The sequence below is a fragment of the Argiope bruennichi genome, chromosome 10 (genome assembly GCF_947563725.1).
Source record: "Argiope bruennichi chromosome 10, qqArgBrue1.1, whole genome shotgun sequence".
Classification (NCBI taxonomy): Eukaryota; Metazoa; Arthropoda; class Arachnida; order Araneae; family Araneidae; genus Argiope; species Argiope bruennichi.
The window spans coordinates 59,565,029-59,590,203 of record NC_079160.1 but is presented as its reverse complement, the minus strand read 5'-3'; the positions used below and the strand labels follow the sequence as shown (position 1 = coordinate 59,590,203).

Below are 25,175 nucleotides of genomic sequence, written 5' to 3'. Positions count from 1 at the left end.
ATCTGGCAATTCGTATTATTTCTGATAACGAGGTCTGCTACCAGCAATCAAAATCAGGGTTTCCTTTATTTTTATGAAGATTTCATTAGTTCACAGTCAAAATAAAGCTAAATATTCAAAATATTTTCTGAAATGTGAAATTTCAGATGTGTGAATTTGTTTGAATAGAAATAACTATAATTTATAAGTTGCATTCCATTGTAATCGTCATCGAGATGTAAATGTGGCTATTAAGTTTTTTTTTTCTCTTGTTTTGTTTTGAAGACGAAAATTTTGCGTGTCTATAATTTTAGCTGAAAAACAGGGTAAAATGTCATTATAAACTTTTTAAACAAAATATTTTTAAAAATATATTAAAGTGAAATTGATTATAAAGATTTTTTCTGTTGAATGCTCTTTGATATTATAGGTTTCTTTCTATTATTTTTTTTTCCGTTTACAAAATACGTAACAGTACACAAATGTTTTATTGGGTAGTTCTTATTAAACAAATGTCAAACTCAGTTTTATGAACTTTTTTCAAAGGCATGATGTGTACCACTAATATTTCAAACGATTATAAATTTAATCAAAATTTTTATTTATATTATTGATACAAATATTTATGTGAAATATATAATATTTCATCAAAATTGGCGATAAACGTGTAAACTTTTTAGGTGTAGAACATTTTGAGTATTATTTTCATTCCTTAAGAAATTTTATTAGTAGATAATGAATAATTTATAGCATTAAAGGAATTTGTAACAAATTTTAGGCGGTTAAGGGCATAATAGATATAATCCCGTCAGTAATAAAAGGGAACTTATTAATTGATAGTATAATTTTATCTTTATTTATAAAATAATTTTAAAGAATTGTTGTATTTTAATATTTTTGAACAAAATAATTTCATTCAATGAGCATTTTATTTTTATAATGAGGTATTTCTTAACGAAGAGTAAACTTTGAGCTGATGATTAAAAAGCTATTTAACAGTTGCAGTTTTAACATATGAAGATTAGATATTTAATAAATATTTAGTTTATAATTATTTTAAACATGTTTAAACTTCTTAGAATTGTTGTTTTCCCCACATAATTTTTTGTTATGTAGTTTATGATTGAGTGAAATATTTAAATAAACAAATTATTAAAAGTTTAATTTTAAATTTCTGTAGTAATATAAATAACATATAGAATGAAATCATAATTTATGTTTCAATATTTATATTATGTAATCAATATTTATTTGATGGGTTCTTAATAATTTATGTACAACTAGAATAAAATATGACAATTTTTTTATGATAATATCCAATAGCCAATAATATCAATTTAAAACATAATTTTGAAAAATTACCTGAAATCTTTTGTGTAAGTATATTATCAGGAATAAAAGTTTTGCTATTTTATCAATTTATTTGTCGCAGTAATGTTTCATGTTATCATTTGTTCATTAATAAATAGTGAAATTTTAAATATTGAAGCTTATTAAACTATTAGAAATTGAAGTGTGATATATTATACAGCTTTACTCTGAAAATGTAGTTTTCATAATTTTATGCATTACAATAAGTTATATCATTCCTTTATATTTCTTATGTTAACAAAAACTGGAGTTGTCCCAAGTGTATGGTTATATTTTATAGATACAAATTTAAGAAACAAAAGTGTTTAATTTTTATCTATATTTTGTTGAAGTGATCAGTTTTCTTTTTTGGGGTACATTTCAAAATGACATTTAATTTTAACCATATTACTGTCATACTTTTTTGTATTTTAATATATAAATACTGATGATCATAGATATTTTGTTTTAAAAGCAACACATTTAAAAAGGTTTTTATGGAGGATTAGAAAGAGTAATTTTTTTTGGATTTGGAAAGTACAATTTAAGAATTCGTGTGAAAATAATGCTTTGAAGTATTTAATAGGGCATTACTTTATTAAATTTGCATTGTTATTTAAACTTTGTTGGAAATATATATTTAATGCTTGAATTTTTTTATTTTTTATCATAGTATCAAAATAAATTGGCCTTGCTATGAATCATTGCACTTGGATGATAGGATGAGCGACAGTCATCATCTTGGTACTGCTCCGTCATTGGGGGAAATTGAGCACATCTCCCATCTTTCTGAAAATATTGGTTCCCTCTTCTGTAATGAAAATTACAGTGATATCACTTTGGTTGTTGATGGCTTACGAATCCCTGGCCACAAAGTTATTCTTGCATCTCGGAGTGAATACTTTCGGTAAGTTTGGTTGTTGTTTCTCTCTCTCTTTTTTATTTTATTAAACTTATTAAGAAATTTGGCCTAGCAGAAGTTCATTTATATATTTTTTTAAATGTGTGTCTGATTAATTGCATTATATTTTACTGTTGATAATACTTGATTTCTGCAAATTCCTCTAAAAATATAATTTTGAAAAGAAATTCCAATGACTTTATTATTTTAATGTATTTTTTCTATAATAAGTTTGCATTAATGATTAATATAAGACTGCTACTCACATATCCCTTCTGTCCATGTAACAATTTCTCATTCACTCAACAAGTGAAGTGATTGTTATATTATTTTAATATTGAATCTATCCTTTTACAAATTCAATTCAGTTGAATGTAAAACAGATTTAAAAATGTGGCAAGAATATATTATTCTTTTCAAGGTATCAAATTACTATATCAAAAAAATCTGTAATGAGAAATTTTTTCTAAAATAGCAAGTTTTGAAGAAGTGCAAAATTATGCAATTACATTGACTATGTTATAATGTAAAAATGTATCTTTTATTATAAAAATATTTAAAATGAATATTTTTAGTTCTTGAAAAAACTTAGATAAAGTATTATTATATGTAATATAATATATGTAATTAGTATATGTAATGATATTTTAAACTCAAATTTCAATTTTATTAATTTCCTAGATTTTATCTTAATTTAGCCCATAGTAACTTCATTCTAAAATGTTCTCTTATTTCCTGATCCTATTCCACTTTTCCAAAAGAGCTTTGTAAAATTGCTGAATCGGCTAAAAGCCTAACTTTCCTACACTCCGCATGAAGGGCTAGAAAAATGTCCAATAAACACATTCTTTTTTAAAAGATCCCTGTGTTTCCCCTGCCTCTTCGGCGTGTGTAACGAAAATCCCTATCAAAATCTCAATATATATTAGCACTGTAAAGAAATATTTTCTCTATCAATCTCAGGTTATATAAGACCAGGGATAAAATGTTCAAGAGCTTTTCCCTCAACCCTTTCTGTGTTGTATGTGTGCTCATCGCTTGTACATAATTCGTGCTTCTCCTATATGAAATAAAACGACGTCACGAAATCAAAAGTCTCTTCACTGTCTTCGAAACTGCATTCTGCTTCACATAAATTAATGCTTATATATATATATATATATATATATATATAATATTGGCTGCATTTGGCCTCTTGTTGATTCTCTGGGACTATTGGTTGCTGAAAATTTCAATTGTTTCCTCAGCAAAATATTTTAAAATTTAAATTTTGATAGTCATAACTTACATTATTTCAAAAACCTTACACAGTTCTATTCATTGTGCTTTGCATTTCCCTAATATACTGGATGTATTTTTATGTATCCAATTATATTACCAGAAAAAGCGGCAATGTCTTTAATTGGAGGTAGTTTAAAATTTTTCCACTATTGCAAAGATTAAGATGCTGTAAAAATCCTTTTTGTATTTTAATAATTTTTTAAGTTATCACGGAAAGATGCCCAAATTTTCTTTAATTTTTAATTAAAATTCTAATCAAAATTTTAAAAAAAAAGTTCTGAGATGTTTATTTCCACCTTTTAAAGTGTGCAGGTATTAAATTTGATGGATATTGTCAAACAATCTAGTCTATAAAACACCAATAAATACATACATACACAAACATACATTAAATCTTTATTATAAATAAAGATTAGATTTACTGCAGATACAAAAGAAAAATACATATCCAAAGCAAGATCATTAAATAAAAATGTTCTTTAATTGTAATTTTTTAATTTTCCATTGAATTTTTACATTTTATCATATATATTCTATTCCTATATATGATACATTTTTTGAGATTGTTTTGAAGCTTAGTATTGCTTTTTCCTTTTCTTTAATTTTTTTACTAGGTCTGATCTTATTGTGTTCCTCTCTAAAAATTCTGAATGATATAATTGTTGTTAAATATAGGAGCTTGCATTTCTATTCTGTGTGTTTGTTTCAATCATTCTGTACTTTTGGATGTTTCCCGCTGCAGTGGATGAATGTAAAAATGAATGCTGGCTAATTCATATGTTTAAAATAATAATTAAATTCAATGAACCAATTCTCCAGTCATAGCCACAAATATGGTTTTGCTAATTTTTATTTCATATGGAAGTTCCCAACCCAATCAATGACACTTCCCATCGTTCTTCATTTTCATGCGATATCTCAAAATAAACCAGTCACAGAAACTCAACCAATTTTGGCAATTAATTTTACTATTTTATTAATATAGCTAATCTGTCCTAATGATGTTTGTTAATTGTGCAGGTATAATTTAAAATAGTTCTTTCTTTGCTTGTGATGAGATGCAATTCTGAAAATTGTTTGATATGACTATATTAAAATATGGTAATACAGCTGGTCATTAAAAGTGGCTAGTTTTTTTTCTGAATGGAACATATTTATTCACGTTGTATGTAGAGACTAGTTTACTTTTTTTAAAGATTTGATTTAAATGTTTTCTTTTATTTACTGTTTTTATTATCTTCCAAATTTACAGCACATTTTAAAATATCATGTCAAAGAAATTATAATATGACTTTTTATATTAAATCATAATGACAAATATTTGATCTTGTACGGAAAAAAATTCATAGTATGGAAGTTATGTTATTCAAAAATGCATTCAAATAATGAATATACAACTTATATATAATTTGACCAAATTTAATTGTTTCAAAATAATTTTTACACTGTTGTTTCTGTCTTACTTGATTTCTCAGAAATATAGAAACTATACTAACTTACATTTTTTTTATATAAGTTTATGAATGTTTTGATTTTATATTTAGTAAATAAAAATATTCAATTCATTAGCTTAAAAATTATTGAATTTTCTATCTTATAGTGATTTATTAATATATATAGAGTGAAAGAGAACTTTCTGTTTTTTCATTAAAAGGCCAAAGAAATTACCGACTTATCAATTTCATTGTAGTAAGATTTTGTTGTTTTATCTATTTGAAGAAGTTGTTATGCAATCAGAGCAAATGATTTATGATTCATTCAAGCTTCTTCTTGAGTGTGATATTTCATGATTATCCTTTTTTTATTGTGATAAGTGGGAATAAATCTACTACTTTTATATATTTATTTCTGATATTACCATTTTTATCAGCTGCTTTGTTGAAACCTTGCTTGATAATAGTTATCTTATCTCTGAAGTTATCTTTGAGCATTATTCATTTTGCAAGGAATAAAGTTTATGAGCCTGTGGTTACTCTCTTTTGTGAAACAAAATCAATTATTTATTTCATTGTGAGTGTAACATTTTTTTTAAAAACAATTCATTCTCATAATGTAACAAAGGAATCATCATAGTGCAATAATTGATTGACCTTTAAAAAAGTTTTCATTTTATATTATTTATGTGTCATTTCATTTCACCTTCCCCACCACATCTATAATTAGCTTGTTTTATTAAATATAAATTGTTGTTTAAATGTATTAAATAAGAAATAATATTTTAAAATATGTAAATGAAATTCCTATATTTACTTGGGCTGTATTGTTCACTAATCATTTCTGAATCTATTATTTTAACAATGATACATTTATTTATATTACTGTCATAACTAATTTAATTATTTATAAATATCTTTTATAGTGCTTTGCTTTACAATGGCTTGTTAGAAACAAATCTTACAGAAGTTGAACTGAAAGGAACTTCTCTTCCTGCATTCAAAGTTCTTTTGAAATATATATATACTGGTCATATGACCTTAGCCTCCCTTAAGGTCAGTTTTATTATTTCATTTAATATTATATTCTTTATCTGATGAGTAATAACAAATTTTTGATAGCCATATTGTATAACTTTTGACTTTCCTCCTACATATAATAAATTAGATAAAAATTAAATTGAGAAATAGTAGTCCATAATTTTAGGTGGAAATAGTGTCCCTAAAACTGCCTTGCATAATTTCTAGTAGAGGTTTATCCCTTTCCTCTCACATAAAATTATGGACCTTGGGTAAGGTCATGTAAGTCTTGCATGACATGAACAATAGTTATGAAATATAGATCATTGGCATGAATCTTGCATTTTTATTAAATTTTTTATGCAAATATGTATTTTGATACACCCTCTCCAACCGATTATAACCATTTGCTGGTGCAGTTTAGCCAATCCCTGGTTCTTGAACCACTAAATCGCAATAAACCAACCGATTGAAATCGAAATTTGACATGAAGCTACAGCTGTAATCACAAGATTACTGATTGAATTTCTTTTATTTAAATCATTATATTTTATAAATTATTCCACTTGCATGCATGCGAAACTACAGATAAACCAATTGTCAATTCTTTGAGAGATTTAGTTCAAAGTTTGATAAGAATCTACATTTTAATTGCTATACTTGCATACTAAACTTTATCTATCTAGTTATTTATGTTTTAATGTTATTGAGTTCATATGTATTTAAACACCCAAACTGGTGGACTTCTTGTGAATGTTTTGAAGATTTGATAGAAATCTATAAATTAGGCTTTAAATTCATATTCTAAATTATGTGCCAATATAATGACAAAATTATGTTTTTCAAACTTGGAGAGGTCTGAATTGGAGAGATTTGTCAAAATTAGTTTTTAGAGATTTTTTTATGAGTGAGAATTTTTTGATGGTTACAGTATTTTCTCTACGCTTTGCATACAAGAAAATAAAGAGGCATTGACAATTTATTTGATATAAGTTTTCATTGTAATATTTTTATTGAAATCATGCAATGTTCTTTAATTAAATGCTAGAATAGTATTAGAAAGTAATGTATTCGGAATAACTATTGATAAGTAATTGATTCATCAACTTTTGTTTCCTAATTCGACAAATAGATTTTAATACTTTGGCTTTCCCACCATTTAGAATTTGGAGCCTTACTTGAAGTGGATATTCAAACTTTTTGCTACTACTATTGACTTAAAAGTTTAAGTATTTAAATATATCAAATCAGACTTTAAAATCTATATAAATCAGTGTTTGTAGATTTATACTAAGGAAGCATACATAGAATTTTTCTGATTTTCATGAAATTTGGTGCATGTGCTCTTTTTAAAACAAAGAAAATTGTCAGTGTTTCAAAATATATAAGTTAATGAAATTTTAATTGATTACATATATATATAAAATTTGATTCTTTCGTATATTATTTTCCTTATAATTTATGAAAGAAATGTCATATAAGAACAAATTTTATATGATTTGAAAGTTTATGGAATTATCTCACCTTTGATGATAAATTCTGTAGTATATGTAGTTGAATTTCTTTAGAATACTCTGTGTATTTAAAGATCATGAATTGCTTTTCTCCTCACAGTGTTTCTTATATCATTATGATTCTGAATACTGACAGAAGAGGGTTATGGATTATTCATTAATTGAAATCAAGATTTTATTTCAGTTTTCTGTTCGCTTTTGACATTTTAAATGGTTTATAGAATTTATTCTTAAAAATCTTTTATTCTTTTTTAAGGGTATTTTATTTAACTTGCCAATTTCAGATTAAAATCAATTTGTTGGAAACTTTTAATTTAAAAGAAGTATTGCCATTTATAATATTGTTTTAAATAATACATTAAGTTTTTATTTCCTCAAATTTGCTGGATTTTAACAAGCAGAGTAAATACTCTAGACATCAATCTTAGAATATGGAGACAAAACCTTGGTGCGCTTATGGCACTTTTTAAGGCCAATTTTGATAAGGAGGGGGGGGGGTAAATGAAACCATATTGCTGACGTCATTTACTTTAGCTAAATTGCTGATGACTATTAGATGTGAAACAATCATGCCATGCTGCAGGAACCAATTACTCTTTCTATACTATTATTTATTATCCTTTAATATTCTAATTGGCATCTTTTATTATCATAATTATTTCCAATCAACTTTTGAAAGTTGCTATTAAATGAATATTTCATTTACTAGTCAAAATGTATTTATTAATATTTTCTGCAGATGCTCAAGAATTTTTAAATTTAAAAAAATTATCATAAAGTCTGTATTATTAAATTTCTTTTAACAGTAATCAAGGGGAGAAAAATTGGATAAAATGTGTATTTTACTTATATATTATTTAGATACATGATAATTGTGAAAAGTGTTTTAGTAGTTATTTAAATATTTATCTTTTAATTCCTAGGAGGAAATGGTTCTTGAAGTTCTTGGCTTGGCTCATCAGTACAATTTCGTTGAACTTGAAACAGCAATTTCTGATTACCTGAAAGCTATTTTAAATATTCGTAATGTCTGTATGATTTATGACATGGCTAGTTTATTTAACCTCTCTTCACTTGCTGAAGTGTGTTGCAGTTTTGTCGATCGTAATGCACTTGATATAATACATCATGAATCATTCCTTTCTTTATCTGCTGTAAGTAGAGATTTTTTATTCGTATTTCGTCTTATGAAATAATCTATTGTTGACTATTTTGGGATAAGGAATTTCATATTTGTATATAATTGTGCTTACTATTGAGACTGATTTAAAAAGTTTACAATTTATATATATATTTTATATTTTGTATTTATTTTATATATCTTCACATTCGGGGGGAGGGACAATTATTTTCTTTAGATGCTTAATCTTTTAATAGTTTTGCTTTTTTCATAATCTAAATAAATGATAACTTCTGTTTTAAGATTATCTTCCCAAATAGAATAGAGGTTTTAATGAATTATGTGTGCTTTTGAATTAAACTATATTGTCTTTCATTGATTTCATTTTGTTAATTTAAGCTTAAAAGTTTGTGAAGTGATAATTCTCAAACTTATAAGCTTAATTGTCCTTCTTGTGTGCCTTTATGATACACAGAAAGGACAATTAAGAGGTGAAGTTGCTGCAGAAAGCATTAAAATCTCTGCATTTGTTAAAGTTTTTCCCTACTGAAGGACATTTTTTATCGTTATGTTGTTTTTCCACCTAGTAATTTATTCTTTATCAAGATTGAATAATAAGATCAGTTTGAGCTTTATCAGAGAAATTTGAAATTAGCATACAGTATATCTCATGTGCTGGCCCTCTAGGATTGTAGAAACTTTAATTTTTTAAAAATATAACTTTATTAATTCATATTTGTAATAATATTTAAAACTATTTTTAATTTATTCAAAAATAAATCAAAATATTTTTTGTGAATCTCTTATAAGAGCAAGGAATTGCAAAAGCATGTTATATCAGTATATCTTGTGCAATCCAGGTTATTATGAAAATGACATAGAATTTAATTTATGATTTATTGGCTTTCTTAGAAGTTATTTTGTTTAGGTGCCACTTTTATATTTAAATAAAACTGAATTGCATGAGCAAATCTGACATTTTAAATTTTATACTCCTAAAGAACTAATTATCAACCTGTATGTGAGAAAAATTCCACATAATTCTTTAGTTTTTTTTATTTGCATTTTCAAGAGTATTGTTTTAACAAGAGCAGCTGCATTTTTTGTTGGATTTGTATTAAAACAATTGTGTGTTGTTTTATTAATTTTTTTCCTTCTAATTTTTATATTTATTTCATATTGTTGGTTATTGGACCTTTTGATGAAAAGTTTTGCCTTGTAAACTTTTTTGTATTTGAAAATGCAATTTTTTTAATCCCTCCAATATAAATTTAACTCATCCTTCCGGCTGTTATATCTTGTGAATTGTATTCTTTGATTAATTATATATGCAAAGTTACAGCTGTAAAAGTTACAGCATGGAATTTATATTTTATCTTTGAAGGTTGTGTTTACTTACTGAACACACCCACAGTTTTTGTGAGACATGTAGATTATCCTTAATTACCATTTAATATTTATTTATCATTTCCTGCTTTTGAAGTTACAAAACTGCATGTATGTATGGATCAAAAATTCTTTCCTTATTAAAGCAGTTGTGCTACAAATATTGAATGAATGGTAATACGTACCAGAAAATTGAGTGACATTATATATTAAGGAAATGGTTGTATTTATTATTTACTTTTATTATGTTTAATTTATGGGATATGCTTAGCTGCAACCGTGAAGTTATTTTGGAATATTCTATAGTAACAATTGTTTTCTACAAGAAGGAATTCACACATGCACAACACCATTATAAATCATTCACTTGATGTGTGTGTGGTAAATTAGGGTTTTTCTTTTCCCTTAGTATATGCTCTTTGCAGCATCAGATATAAATTGAATTATTTTATTTAGTGCTACTTTATTTTTTTTATTTGGAATTATGCTATTGGATTTGTCAGAAAATGCTTTTATCACAGGCAAAAGAAATGGTTTTGTGAATGGATTTCTTATGGCACTAGAAATGACATTGAAAATAATCTGAAATTAAGATTTAATATGAATTTGATAATTAAAAAAAACTGCTTGGAAATGACCATACAGTTATAATTAGATGTGTTTTTTGAATAATAATTTTTTTATTTCTTGTCTGTAGTGTTTTTATGTACACGATTTTTCCAAAAGTTATGGCTCAGTATGTTCACTGATTCAATTAAATCAAAGATAATTAAATGAACATTTTATTTTGATTAACCTTCACTTATTTTCTACAATTGGAGGAAATAAAAGTAGGATTTTTTAAACTGTTGTTATTTGTACTAGTGAAAGGCATATACTCATAAAATATTCTTTTATTGATTATATTTACTTGAAAATTTTTAAAGGGGGGAAAAATTTATTTATACATTTTTTTTCCAGTCCGCCTTAAGAGAAATGATCAGCAGGGATTCATTCTGTGCATCTGAAGTTGACATCTTTCGTGCAGTATGTGAGTGGTCTCAGCAAAATCCAGATGTTGACATGGGTGAAATATTATCAGCTGTCCGTTTGCCTCTTATGGCAGTATCAGAGCTTCTCAATGTGGTCAGACCAACCGGACTGGTCAGTGCAGACACAATTTTGGATGCAATCAAGGACAAAACAGAGAGTCGGGACACAGATCTGAAATACAGAGGATATCTTAGTGAGTGATATATATATTCATTTTCAAGACGCAATTCATTTTCAATATATATTGATTTCAATTGAGTTTTCCATGATATGTTTTATTTCTGTACCATTTTTTTTCTCTAAATTTAATAAATGTTTCAATATTTTAGAATATATTTTTTAAGAATATATATATATATGTATAATGATATCTCTTAATCTAATTAAATTAATTTCCAAAGATTTGTCTTGGTTTAATCTATATCAACTTAATTCTAAAATATTTTCTTATTTTTGATCCAATTACAACTTTTTTATTTAATTAATGCTACATGAGCTTTGTAAAACTGCTCTAATCAGCACTTTCACATGCTCCAAGTGAAGAAATAAAAATGTATCATGTTTAGCTAATTCTTTTAAAAGATGCCTAAATTCCCTTACCAAAATTGGCACATATCAAAGAAATCCCTATCAGAATCTCATAGCATAAAAACATGGGGGAAAATATTTCGGTCACTGTTTTGCTCTTCTCTTGTGGCGTGGACTGACATATCTCAGCATTTCTTTCTTGTATTTAAATTATGCTTCCCAAGATGGAATAAATTGAAAGTTTTAATATTTAAAAAGTGCTTTCTTTCTTCAGCCTTGAAACTGCTCAAAAATATGTTTTTACGTTATATATGTATATAATATAATGCTTGCTTTTATAATTTGTATCTTTTAATGATATTAAATATTTTTTGTATATAAATTGTTTTTAGCATTTAAGAATTATTTTTAAAATAATATAAAAATAGGTGAATTAATCCTTAAATATATAATGTTAAAATATTTGGTCTAAAAGCTCAAATTTCTTTCTTTCTTTCTTTCTTTTTTTTTTTTTTTTTTGTTATTTACTATTACCTGTTAAATGATACATAAAAGATCATATAGGATTTTAAAAAAGAAAAGTATCATTTTTTTTCAATAGGTTTTGAATTTTACATTATTTAAAAACTATTATTAATTTCTCATCTTGTTGTGGCTCTATAGCATCAAAGTAGGCTATTTAATTAGATTTGTGGCCGGTACATGTTATCAAGTATTGAATAGCTTTTCAAGTTTTTTTGTTTATAAATTACAAATGGGCATAGAATTCAATTTGTCACCAACATCTGATACATTGATAACATATTTTCATTCTAATTGCTATGCAATCTATGAGCATCATTTAAATATTATTTTTAATTTTCTGCCCTTATTCATAATTTTTTCTTCTTCTTTTGAAAATAAGAATAAGAAAAACAAATAAAGTGCTAACAGACAGTCTATACAAGATATAATTTCGTTTCATCTCTGATATAGATAGATGGCTTTTCATTTATTTTTTTAGTAATAATACTAGAAATTGTTAAAGTTATTTTGAAAAATTATTATAAAACATATATCTTTTTTTTTTGAAAAAATATAAGAAAATAAAAGTAAAAGAAAAATATAAGAAATATAATAAAGAAAGTTGTGCATTGATTTCCTCGAATATTTGTCTCTTTTCTTCCAGTGCCAGAAGAGAATGTTGCTTCTCCCAAACATGGTGCACAAGTGTTACATGGAGAACTGCGAAGTGCTCTTTTGGATGGAGATGTCCATACGTATGATATGGAGCGAGGCTTTACCAGGCATCCCATTGATGACAACAATGGGCAAGGGATTCTGGTCATGTTGGGTAGACAATGTATAATCAATCACATGAGAATGCTCTTATGGGATAGAGATATGAGGTATAATTATCATTTAGTGTATATTAAAGGATTATATACTTGCTTAGTATCTATAAATTATATGATGTGACATGTATGAGTAAAACATCTTTCTAACTATTCTATTGGACAGAATGTTGGATCTAAATTTGCTAAATTTGACTCATAGTTGCAATGTGGATATTAAATGCTCTTTAAAAAAAGTCAACATTTTAATTGAATATTTTATTAAAAACTAACCAGATTTACTATATTTTATGAATAAATTTAAAACAAATTATGTCAAAGCTATTTTTACACCACTTTGAAATAAAAAAAAAGAAAGAAAAAGCAATTTTTAGTGGTACCAATTTCATTTATATACATTTCTCTTTGGTTTTAATGGATTAAAAAATTATTTTTAAAGATATTTTAACAATACTAATTTTCTTTTTTCAATTGTCACAAAATTTTTATTAAGAACTTCTCTTGTAATTCATTATTTGTGAGCAAAATTTGATATAATTATATATGTATATATAATATAGTAATAGCTGTAATTAATATTTATAACAAGGGTTAAAGTTATCACTTATCAAATCAGCTCTTGAAAACTATTTGGTGCGAATGTTCTAAACTAGAATGTAAAATTATATATGATATTAGCACTTGATAAAAATAGAACATTAAATATTCCTATAATCTGCAGTGTTATTTTTAATAAAATTTAAACCAATATTGAAACAATTTTAAAATCTTGTAACTCCCCCCCCCCAAAAAAAAAAACTCCAACAAAAAAACTCTTTTCATTAGTTATTAAAAAAAGTGTAATTAATATTGTGAGTAGGGGCTTTAAATATGCATTTGTAGCACTGAATTTTGGTGGCAGCCATTTTAAATGGTTAAGTTAAACCTCTTTCAGTCATTAAAAGCAAGTATTCAGATTTTGAATTAATATTTAAATCCTCAAAAATCTCAAAAAAATTTTCATAGAAAGCAACATAGATTAATAGAAATCATATGATTCTCTTTCTCTTGTTTTGGCCATCGGCACACCAAAAAAATTCTTGGGCATTGTCATGTTATTTACTTGCACAATATTATGCATCTGAAATAGAATATACTTTCCAATTTTTAAAGGAAATTAATAATTACGAAGCTTATTCTAAATTTTCTTCATAGTTGCAATATTTGCATGAAAAATATGAATTATAATTAGTAGTCTGTATTTCTGAAAAGGAGGGGAAAAAAACAACAACTGGTATTTGAATTTTATTTATGTACTTTTAACATATGAAATCCTTAAAAGATTAATTTATTATTTTGATTTAAATTGTAACTAAGCCATTAAATTTCTTCTCTTATTTTAGGTCATATTCGTATTATGTGGAGGTATCGGTAGATCAAAAAGACTGGGTTAAAGTAGTTGATCATACTCGATACTTGTGTCGTTCATGGCAGCAATTATATTTTAAACCCCGTGTAGTCAGGTGAGTGATATTTTTTTGTTATGCACATTTTAAAGGTGGAAACAAGATTTAATGTTAAAAAAAATGTTGGAAACAAATGATTGTAGCAACCTAATGCAACTCAAAATATGAATTCATTGATATTTTTCACACTTGTTAAAGATTGGTTTTTAGGATTGAATATGATATCTGAAGTGACTTAGAGTAACTCTTAAAATTTTAACCAATCTTCACTGTTATTGTATGAAATAAAGTTGCCTTTAAAAAAAAGTATCATTTAGTATAGGAAATAAATTGGTATACTCCAATTCATCTAGTTATTTTTTTTTTTTTTTTTTTTTTTTTTTTTGCTTTAAGGTGGATAGAGGGAATCTTTCACATTAATTGCAGTTAGTTTTTTATGTTTTCTAGATTGTTTGTAAAAATAGTCTTTTTACCTAATGCTGAAGGTAAGCAATTTTAAATCATGGATAAGTAACGATGTATATAGAATGTAAGAATTATAAATGGTTTCAAATGTTTTTATGCAATCATCATAAAAAAAAATCATTTGTACTAGAAAGCTTTGAGTATATATTTTTAATAATAACATATACATATAATGTTATGTATTATTATTTATAATTTTTTTTACATCAAATTCTTGAATTGTAAAACTAATTTTAAAGGATCTGAACTTTCCAGGCATCTCAACCTGTAGTATTTTTTAGAAAGTCTTTGCAATATCAGTGTTTATAAATCATTCTAGCAATTTTTATATGGATCTTTTGTTTCAAATAAGAAACGGGATTTAAGTAATAGTTTCAAAGCAAGAAAAATTCTTTTTTTTTTTTTTTTTCAAATATATTCATATAATTTTTTTTTTAATGTTTAAAAGATCTAAGGAAACATCTGGTTCTTATATGATGTATAATACTAATAAGAGACAAGGAAGGCATTTGAATATTAAAGTCATTGAGAATTGTTGATAAACATGCATGAACCAGGGTTTTGTTTTACAGTTTCAGTAATTTTTGACCACTTAAGTAATAATTTCATTTTGTTACCAGTGTTTTAATAAATATGTTGTTAATTTATTTTGTTTGTTTAAATATTTTGTGATACTTTTTTTTAGTAGTTTTAGATCATTTTTGCATTTTGATTCTTGTTTAGAATTATTTTTTTGGAAAAATTTATATATATTTGCATTATTTTTTTACACTGGTTTATTCAACTTTTTCTAATTATGTAAATATTATTTTTTATCCTTTTGTTTGAAAAAAAAACATGAATTAGTGCATTTTAATAGATTTATTTATTGATTAAAATAATCTTATTGGCATCTTAAATTGGCATTCCTTTTAGAAGTCCATTTCCATGTTCCAGTCCATTCAATGATATATTAGAAAACTGTTTAAAGTTGTATTTTTTCTTTGTAGGTATATTAGAATTGTTGGAACACACAATACTGTGAATCGAGTGTTTCACGTTGTATCATTTGAGTGCATGTACACGAACAGACCTTTTAGACTTGAGAAAGATTTACTTTGTAAGTGCTTTTAAGAACTCATCCTACTCTTATTTTGTTTATTTTTTTTCTTGCAATAATGACTGCTAAATTTCTCAAACTGATTAAAATTATTAATTATAATCATTGTTAATTTAATGAATTTAATATGATTTCTAAATTGAAATATTTATTTTTGATAGTAAATCTGTAGTCACTATTATCCTAACTTGTATAAAAAATTATATTTAGTAATCGTTTTCTTTGTTTTATACCATAAATCATCAATAAATTATTGATAAATAATGAGAATTGTATTTTGTTGAATTTATATAAAATAAAGCATTCTTTAAGTTGTATGTCATATTGAATTTCAGATTAGTAATTGAGTGATACTTTAAATCTCTTAAATAAATTAAGCACAACATATGTCATTGGATGATTTTATTTCAATAAACTGTTGAAGTTTATTTGCATTTTGCGACATTCTTTCTCTAAATTTAAATTATTAATATTTTATTCTGATTTCATCAAAAGTTATATTTTTTGCTGTTTTGTCTGTAAAAATAACAAGCTTATTATTCCTACTTATGATTATATTCATTAAATTTATTGTTAAAGTCAAATTTCTTAAAGAATATTTTGTAGTTTAAGACTTATTATCATTTCCCAAGGATTCTCTATTTCATTTCAAATGTATAATGTGTGCACACATGCAGACAAAATAAAAAAAATAAATAATAAACTTAATTTAAAATTGATGTAGGGAAACATTTATGGAATAATATATAACAAAAAGTGTTGTTAATTTAAAGAATCAATTTTAAAAATGTGCAATTGATGCTTAATTGTCAAAAATTCAATACATCATAGCTATTATATTCTTGAACTTATATTCTTGCACAGGATATAACTTTTTTTTAATGCTGCCCTTTCCCCCCATATATTCTATTCTTTAATGGTAGATATCACCACAAGTTTAATCTATAATTTTTCTTAAAAAATTGCATATTAAAATTATAAACTATTATGATTTCTCTTTGAATAATAATTTGGAATAATTACTTTGAGTTAAAAAAGTGAGGAAGGAAATTGTAATATATTACAAACCGGTTTGTTAAAGTTCTGCAGTTAATATTCAGAGTTTAATAATCAGGGGGGATCGTCGTTCAAAAGGAAGTAGGAATAATAATGAATTATTTATTTTGATCTGGGTAATTTTGTTTGCTTTGAAAGCAGAAAACGCAAGGTCAGTGTGTGTGGTGAAAACTTTTCCTTTCTTTCTCCAAAGGCAGTGATAATGCGTGAAAAGGGGGGAAAACTTCTTTTTTGTTCTTTCCTTATTGCGAGTTATGACTCATTCCCCCGGTTCTCGGACATTCTCTTCTGAATTCTTTTCGGCAAGTAGGCGCGGCAGAAAAAAAAAGGAGAGACTTTGTTCGACCAGATGTGCGATCACGTGACCTGGGTTCAAAGGTCTTAATTTTGCAAAAAAAGTAATTCATTGAACTTTTATAATTAGGTCATTCAATACTTCATAATTGTAATTTTTCATTTCCCCCCCCCCTCTCGAAACTCCAAAATGTCGGTAGTAAGTCCGTAAAAGTTTCAGGGGATTTTTTGGGGTCCCACAAACACCCCTGAATAATGAATTATCATTTGCTTAGTTAGATTGCTATTAAGCAATTGATAATATGCATAAAAAATTATTTGGAATAATTTACCTACTATCTGTGGCATAATTTTTGTTAATTATTGTTATGATTGTTTTTTGTTATGCATTTTCTTTATTGAGAGTTATATTGTATTTCTTTTTGTTGATCTTATTGTATTTTATAGACCCTGTACATAATATAGCTACTGTGGCAGCAAGTGCGATGGTTACTGAAGGAGTGAGTCGCAGTCGGAATGCGCTTATCAATGGTGACACAGAAAATTATGACTGGGACTCTGGTTACACTTGCCATCAACTGGGTAGTGGTGCTATAGTTGTTCAGTTGGCTCAGCCTTTTATATTAGATTCTATGAGGTATCATTGCTAAAGTATTTCTGTTTAACTGTTTTCATCTAACATGTGTCTCTCTGCTAATTATATTATTATAATTCTTGGGAATTTTAATGTTACATTTTGATTCTCATTTATAAGGTGGCTATAAAGCATTATGAAATATTATGAATACCCTATTTAGCTATCTGTTTGACAAAATGTAACAAAATTTGATATAATTGACAGTAGAATATACAATTTCAAAATCTGCCTGAAAAAGCAATTAATTCATAGTTATCAAAAGTGACAATTAGCTTACGATTTCTTCACAGTACATGAGATCATCCATTAATTACAATTGTAATTCAGTGTATTCTGATATTCCAATGTATTTAATGCTTTGGAATATGCATCAGAATTCAATACATTTTTCTCTTAAAAGTTATGTTAGAATTTATCCTATTGTGTTTCCTATTATATCTTGATCAGTAGATTACCTATTGTAGATCTCATGTTATTTTATGACCACTTTTTTATTGATTTTAAAACTAATAAAGCACATTATTAAACTGTTTCAGGATGCTCTTATGGGATTGTGATGATAGGAGCTATAGTTATTATATAGAAGTTTCCACTGACCAGCAGAATTGGCATGTTGTAGTGGACAAAAAGAAAGAAGCTTGTCGGTGAGTTATTTTAACCTGTAGTTTCTTATTGTTTTTATTTTAAAACTTTTTAAACCTCTTATTAATAAAATTTTGCAAATGCATTTTACTTATTTTTTGGATTTTTTTCCCCTTTTTACGAAAATATTAAATTATACATTGATACCTAGCAATTGTAAAATATTTTGGTTCTCTTATTTTTTTTTATGACACACTTCTGCATTCTCAGTATATTTAGAACTTTTATTTTTTCCCTATTCTCTCTATGTTAATTCATATTTATTTTGATAGTATATATTATTTTGTTCCCTACTATAACCTTCCAAGCACTTGAACCAACTTTTTCTATTAATGTTTTGGTCCAAAACAATTTATATTTTTTACATAATTTTTAAATCTATGTGAACAAAATGTTCTTTAGATTATATTTCAATTACACGTTAACCCTTTGATGTGCTGTAGTATCACAATGAAACCACCACTTTCTAAAAATTATTTCTAAACACATGGTGGTTACTCATCAAAACCAAAGACTATAAAATAATGTTCTAACTTTTATAATCACCTGTGTATGTCAGCACACAAGTTAATATCCCTCTTAGATGCAAAAAAATTTATCATTTTTGATGCTTTTTCTCAATATTTTCAAATTTTAAGCAAAAAAAAAAAAATAAAAAAAAAATCAAAATGCTCTAATAAATTTGTTGTATGAAAGCTGTCCACAACATACACATTTTTTTTTCAAATGGAATCGCGAAAGAAAAGTTCTTCTTACTTGACATCCTTTTAGGTGGTTTCAGAGACGTACCATCATGGACCTAAGGCATTAGTTTCTCTACTACTTGAAACACATTAGCAAAACAGAGCTGTTTTTCTTCCCCTGATTCTTGACATCCTTTTAGGTGGTTTCAGAGACGTACCATCATGGACCTAAGGCATTAGTTTCTCTACTACTTGAAACACATTAGCAAAACAGAGCTGTTTTTCTTCCCCTGATTCTCTTAGTCAAGTGTCTTATAATTTATGGGGGTTTTGCCATGTGTTTTGTGGGTGAGGAATTTATTTACATTTGAATAAGGTTTATAAGAAATTGATGGTTGAAATTTTTACTTTTCAGTTGCTTTATTCTTGAAGTAGTAAGCAGCCATATTCTGGAGATGTTAACTATATTTTCCAATATAGCATAATTTTCTTAAATGGCTAATTTAAATATTATGTTTCTTCATAACTTGAATATAGTGTTGATTGTATTGTTGTCTAAATGCTACATAAAGAACTTGCGTTTGCTAGCTTTATTTGAGGATTACTTGTTATTAAAATTGTTTATTTTCTTTTATAATTTTTTTTCGTGTTGTAAGATTGTGTAAATAGTTTACATTGATAATATTGTATGTTTTAGTAATTTCATAAATAAACAATGAATAATTATGTTACAAAACGAATTAAAAAGTATTAATCATTATCATCATCATCATCATAAAGTATCATTATCATGTCAAAGTTGCTCAGTGGTACTACAATGAACCCCCTCATCCTTGTGGTGCAGTTCACTATAAATTTTTTTAAAGATATTTTCTCTTTCCTTAGACCCTAAACATGTAAATTAAATACATAATTTTTTAAAATTCAGAAATTTTTTTTGTTTGTGCACTTTAAAGGGTTAAAAGGTATGGGTTATTCTCTTCAAAATATAATTTATTAAAGCTAAAAATTACTAAATTAAATAATTGGTTAATTTCTGTATTTCTAAACTGAATTGTATTTATTGTTTTTCCTATTACTTAAATCGATGCCATTTTTTTTGTCATTAAATTAATATATAAGAAACTTGGATGCCCCTAGAAAATCATTTTAGTTCAATAGAAAAATGAATTTTTCATAGAAATTGCTGTATTTCATTTCATTGAAAGTCACTATTTTATTTTAGCTTAAATATAAATTTAAATGATATATTCAAATGTGTATTTTTTTTACTGTTGTTTATTTCTGACATTATGAAAACATATGCTATTTAATATTTCATTTATTGTTTTATAATTTAATGACACATTAATGCTGATTATCACTGATGCCTTGCTGTGATGCTCATGCCTTGTTTTGATGAACAAATTTTCATACTTTGTGATTTAAATGTTAAGATAAAAATTATTTGAAAAATCTCTTAATACATATATATAGTATCTTCTTCAGATTGATGATAAAAAGCAATGTCACATTGACATTTTAGCTTATTTGGTGTTAAAATTATATTGCTTGCTAAAATTATATAAATTTGATATTACAAAGAATATTTGCTATAGAATTAATACCACGTAGTTATTTAGTGACAATATTTTGATATGTACTTCTTTATTAGAAATATTTCATCACATCTCAATATCTATATTAAAGATTTCTTATCTAAAACTTAAAATTTTTTAATTGTTTCAGTGGTTGGCAGTTAATTACATTTCCACCACGACCAGTAGTCTTTATCCGAATAGTAGGCACTCACAATACAGCAAACGAAGTAAGTTTGTGGTTTTAATTTTGAATTTTTTTCTTTGTTATAAGTATGTATAAATTTTATATGTTCTGGGTGGTATTATTCTATCAAGTATTACATTTCATGAAGGCTTAGAAAATGTCTGTTGGAACTGTTGAAAAATTTCTGTAAGTACTTACTAAACTTCCAGTACATGGGAGAAAAGTTCATATTAAAAAAAAAAAAAAAAAAAAAAAAAAAAAACTTTTTTTTTTTACTTTAAACAAATTAACAATTAAAAAAAGTTCTAGAGTTGCTTTTTCTTTTGTGATTTTATTAGGTAGAGTATTACATTTCATAGTAATATTCTACCTAAAAATACATTTCACAATAATTCTTTGCCTTTTTAAAAAAGAATGTATTTTTGTAACTAATAGCATTGTTTTAGTAAATGCAAATAGAAATTCTCCTTACCAACACATGACTGGGAATGTAGAAGTTGATTGAATGCAGTATTTAAAATCCACTGCTGAAAAGTTGCACTATCTATGTTACAATTATTTATCACATATTTCAAATTACAAAATTTCATCAGATTACATGGGGAGTTGCATAAAAACACTTTGTCCTCTATTCAAATTGATAATAAAAAGATAAAATTTTTATACATGACTCATGGTATAAAAATATAAATTTGTAAAATGTCTCTCTTACATTTATCTATGCACACACAGTTTCATACTTCTATCTATAAAATTTTCAGACATGCTCTAAATTTAGAGGGGCTTGTCAAAAATTAAGATAAAAATATTAGTTTTAGAAATGCAGAATTATTCAATGTTGAAAAAAAAAAAATGTATTCAAATATTTGTATAGTAATATATCATCCAATCATCATAACTTAAAAATCATTTACTAATTGTATACTGTTGTTCAGTTTGAATGGTTGGCAGCTGTGATTTTGACTTTAAAGAAGTTAAGAAAAAAGAAATTGAGCATTTGAGAGTGCATGTATCTCAAGAGCCCCCTTCTGTTAAAATATAAAATAGTTGTACAAAAGATTTAAAGAAATAGAGAATACTTAAAAAAGTAAAGGTTTCTCTGGCAACCGAAAAGAAGCGCAGATAATATGTGTATTTTTCAGATCCTGAATAATTCTTGAGCATTTCAATGACAAAATTATTTATTACATTATTTAGAAACTAAGTATTTTGTATAGAGTATGCCCAGTTTTTTCCCCGTTGACCTTATTATTTCCGTATTAGAGAATTATTAGTATTTAAAAAATACTAAAAGATAATGTTTTGCTTTGTAAATAGAATCTTAATTTTTATTTAAAAAAACATTTTTTAAACACATAGGTATTCCACTGTGTGCATTTTGAATGCCCAGCTCAGGCTCCACTATCTTCTTCAGCTAATTCCTCCAACAGTAGCTTGACAGATGTAGGTGCGGAACTTGGAATGAAGGAAAATAAAATTTGTGAGAAGAAAATTTAAATTTTTTTCTTTTAAACTTTTGAAAAAGAAATCTCCTATTGAGAAAATGTGATATTAATGTATTGCAGAAGAAAAATGTAGATCCTGTGAATTCTTTCTGTCGAAGAAATGTTTATCATCCTGTTCATATTTAAATGTTGTCTTTTTCTACTAGGGTTTGTTGTGCGTCAGTGTGTTCTATTTATTTTATAGTTTCAAGGTCTCAATCTTAGGTGAAAATGAATGAGTTACATGGCTGTTTGTATGGTAGGAGATGAATGTGTGCTTGTAAAATGCTGAAAAATGTATGCCTTATTCATGAAAAGGAAGACTTTTTGTATGGTGGTGATATTCCTTACTAAACCTTTTTGCATTTAAATTCCCTGATGAACCAAACTGAATTCATCAAGCTCTACATTGCATTATGCTTATGTCATATTGTTTTAGCAGCATATATATATTTTCCAGACCTAAAAAAACAATTTTTTTTTAATTGATTGAACTTATCCTTTGTTGAAGATGTCTTTTATGTTTTTCTGTTCTTTTGATTGCATAAAAAGCAAAAGTTCGAAAAACAGTTTTTTAAGAACTCAGATGTCAATTTATGAAATATTTTATTCCTCAACTGTATTTAGTATGTCTTTAGAGTAAAAATTTTTAAAGAAATCTCTTCCTAAAGAACTGATATTTCCTATATTTTGACTGTACTGTATTTTTTGTACATTTTAACAGCTTCTTTAGAAGATTGACTTCGGTTTCACTGGTTCATAGAAATACAATTTCAGTACCACTGCAAACTGAGTTTTTTTGTATATTTATTTGTATATAATTTTCTCTCTCTCTTTCTCTCTTTTTTTCTTGCCAAAAGTCCTTCACATTTGAGATAGATGGAAAGTTTTAACTGTATATATTTTTCAAACTTTTTTTTCCCCTTCTCCATGCTGATTTAATTTTTAGCATTGCATACTGTTTTTAAAATGTTCTAAAGCAATAACAATGCAACTCTTGGTTTTTGCTCCAGGATTTCTAGTTTGTTGTTCATATATTTTTATGAGATTATATTTCTGGTGGAAAATTTATTGCTGTGGCTTTAAAGGTTGCTCTTCTACAAATGCCATTTTATTCTTGTCATACAGCTTTGTAGTAATGGTGTATGAAATTGATGCAATAAAATTTTTAGTATGAATGTGCCTTTTTATTTTCCATATTTATTTTTATTTTTTGACATTTACTCATCATGCTTGCGTTATAACATCTACTAATCGCTTATGTATCCTTGGTCTTATGGCAGTACTTAATTTTGTCAGAATCTGAGTTTTGAGATTAATCTATTGTATATTAACTTATTTCATAGATCAAGGGTTTTCACTCGTTTTAAATTTTGTGCCACAAAAGTAACAGTCAAAATTATATACCATAATAAAAGCTTTTTCTATTAAAACTCAATGCACCCCTAAATTTTGCAATTATAATTCAAGAATAAAACATTTTAAATTTTATATTATTGTTATATCCATAAAGCTTTTACATTATAGTAAAATAAAAATATACTATATATTGATAATAAAATTAAAAGCATTGAGTTACAAATAGTTGTTAATAATCGCTTAATAATGCATAAAAGCAAATAACATGAGGATTAATGTGATAATTGAACCTGTTTTGGTACAACCATTTCCGATATATCAGGCTTTGCATTCATTGATTTCAACTGTAAGTAGGATTCAGGTTAGCAACTGTATCCAACATTTATTTTTTATTAATACTATGCTGAAACATGATTCCAAAGATTTGATTTGTTGAAAAACATTAAAAATTCTATTTCCACGTCAGAAATAAATTTGCATTCAAATTTTATTTTTAGCAAAAAATTGTATAAGTTATCTGTTTTGAAGTCATTCATGAAGTTTCTGATGTATTGCATCTAAAAATTAACCTTTTTGAATTGAAACATTATTTTGTCAGATTCTAACACAGGCATCTTGTGGTAGGTAGTAATTTAAATGGTTCTATTTTCTTTGAATGCAGATGTCTCTATGCTGATTATCACTTCCCCACTAATTAATTTTAACAAGCAATTAAATGCACACAAAAGTTTTAATATCATAATATTTAGTTTAAATTATAAATCTCACTGTGATATTGATGAAAGTGAAGTTATAATAATGAATTAATAAAATATGATCTTTGACATGATATGAAATCTTGAAAACATTTGAAAAGTTACTCTATATTTTAGTTTTTCATGTTTACATCATTATCAATTCTATATGGCTAAGCATTCAGAATTCCAATTTTTTTTTCAAATTAAATGAACGTTGTATTAACTGATAATGTTGGTTCTTTTCACTTTCAAGACTAATATCGAAGTGAGATGCTCCACATTCCTCTGAGGTGTCGAAATCATATGCAGGCTACTGGATACTTGCGATAAAGTTACTTCTTTAGCTTTTAAAAAAACAACGATGCAATTATAAAGATGTGAATGAACCTACACAGCAGAATTTTTTCACATTTACAAATTATGAAGGAGGAAATCCTTGCCCTCACAAACTTAAAAAATATCATTAACTGAAAATTTCTTTGCTATATTTATTTTTATGATTTTAAAAAAATAGGGATGGATTTTTTTTTTGTTTTATTTTAAATGTAATACATCTGTGCAAAATTTTTATTATTTTTTAATGGTGCAAAAATAAATGGAAATAAACATGTTATTTTAAAGAATTTTTATCT

At 26.0% G+C, this 25,175-nt stretch overlaps 1 protein-coding gene across 1 annotated transcript; it reads left to right on the top strand.

The window, feature by feature from the left end:
* Window positions 1-191: 191 nt before the first annotated feature.
* Window positions 192-23,625, top strand: LOC129988735 (BTB/POZ domain-containing protein 9-like). Its single transcript, XM_056097007.1, has 12 exons — window positions 192-305; window positions 2,003-2,236; window positions 5,871-6,000; window positions 8,402-8,632; window positions 10,945-11,209; window positions 12,713-12,932; window positions 14,261-14,380; window positions 15,778-15,887; window positions 17,685-17,874; window positions 18,411-18,518; window positions 20,928-21,006; window positions 22,323-23,625. Exons 2-12 carry the CDS (start codon window positions 2,052-2,054, stop codon window positions 22,458-22,460), a joined length of 1,776 nt encoding a protein of 591 aa, XP_055952982.1. The 5' UTR covers window positions 192-305; window positions 2,003-2,051; the 3' UTR covers window positions 22,461-23,625.
* Window positions 23,626-25,175: the final 1,550 nt, after the last annotated feature.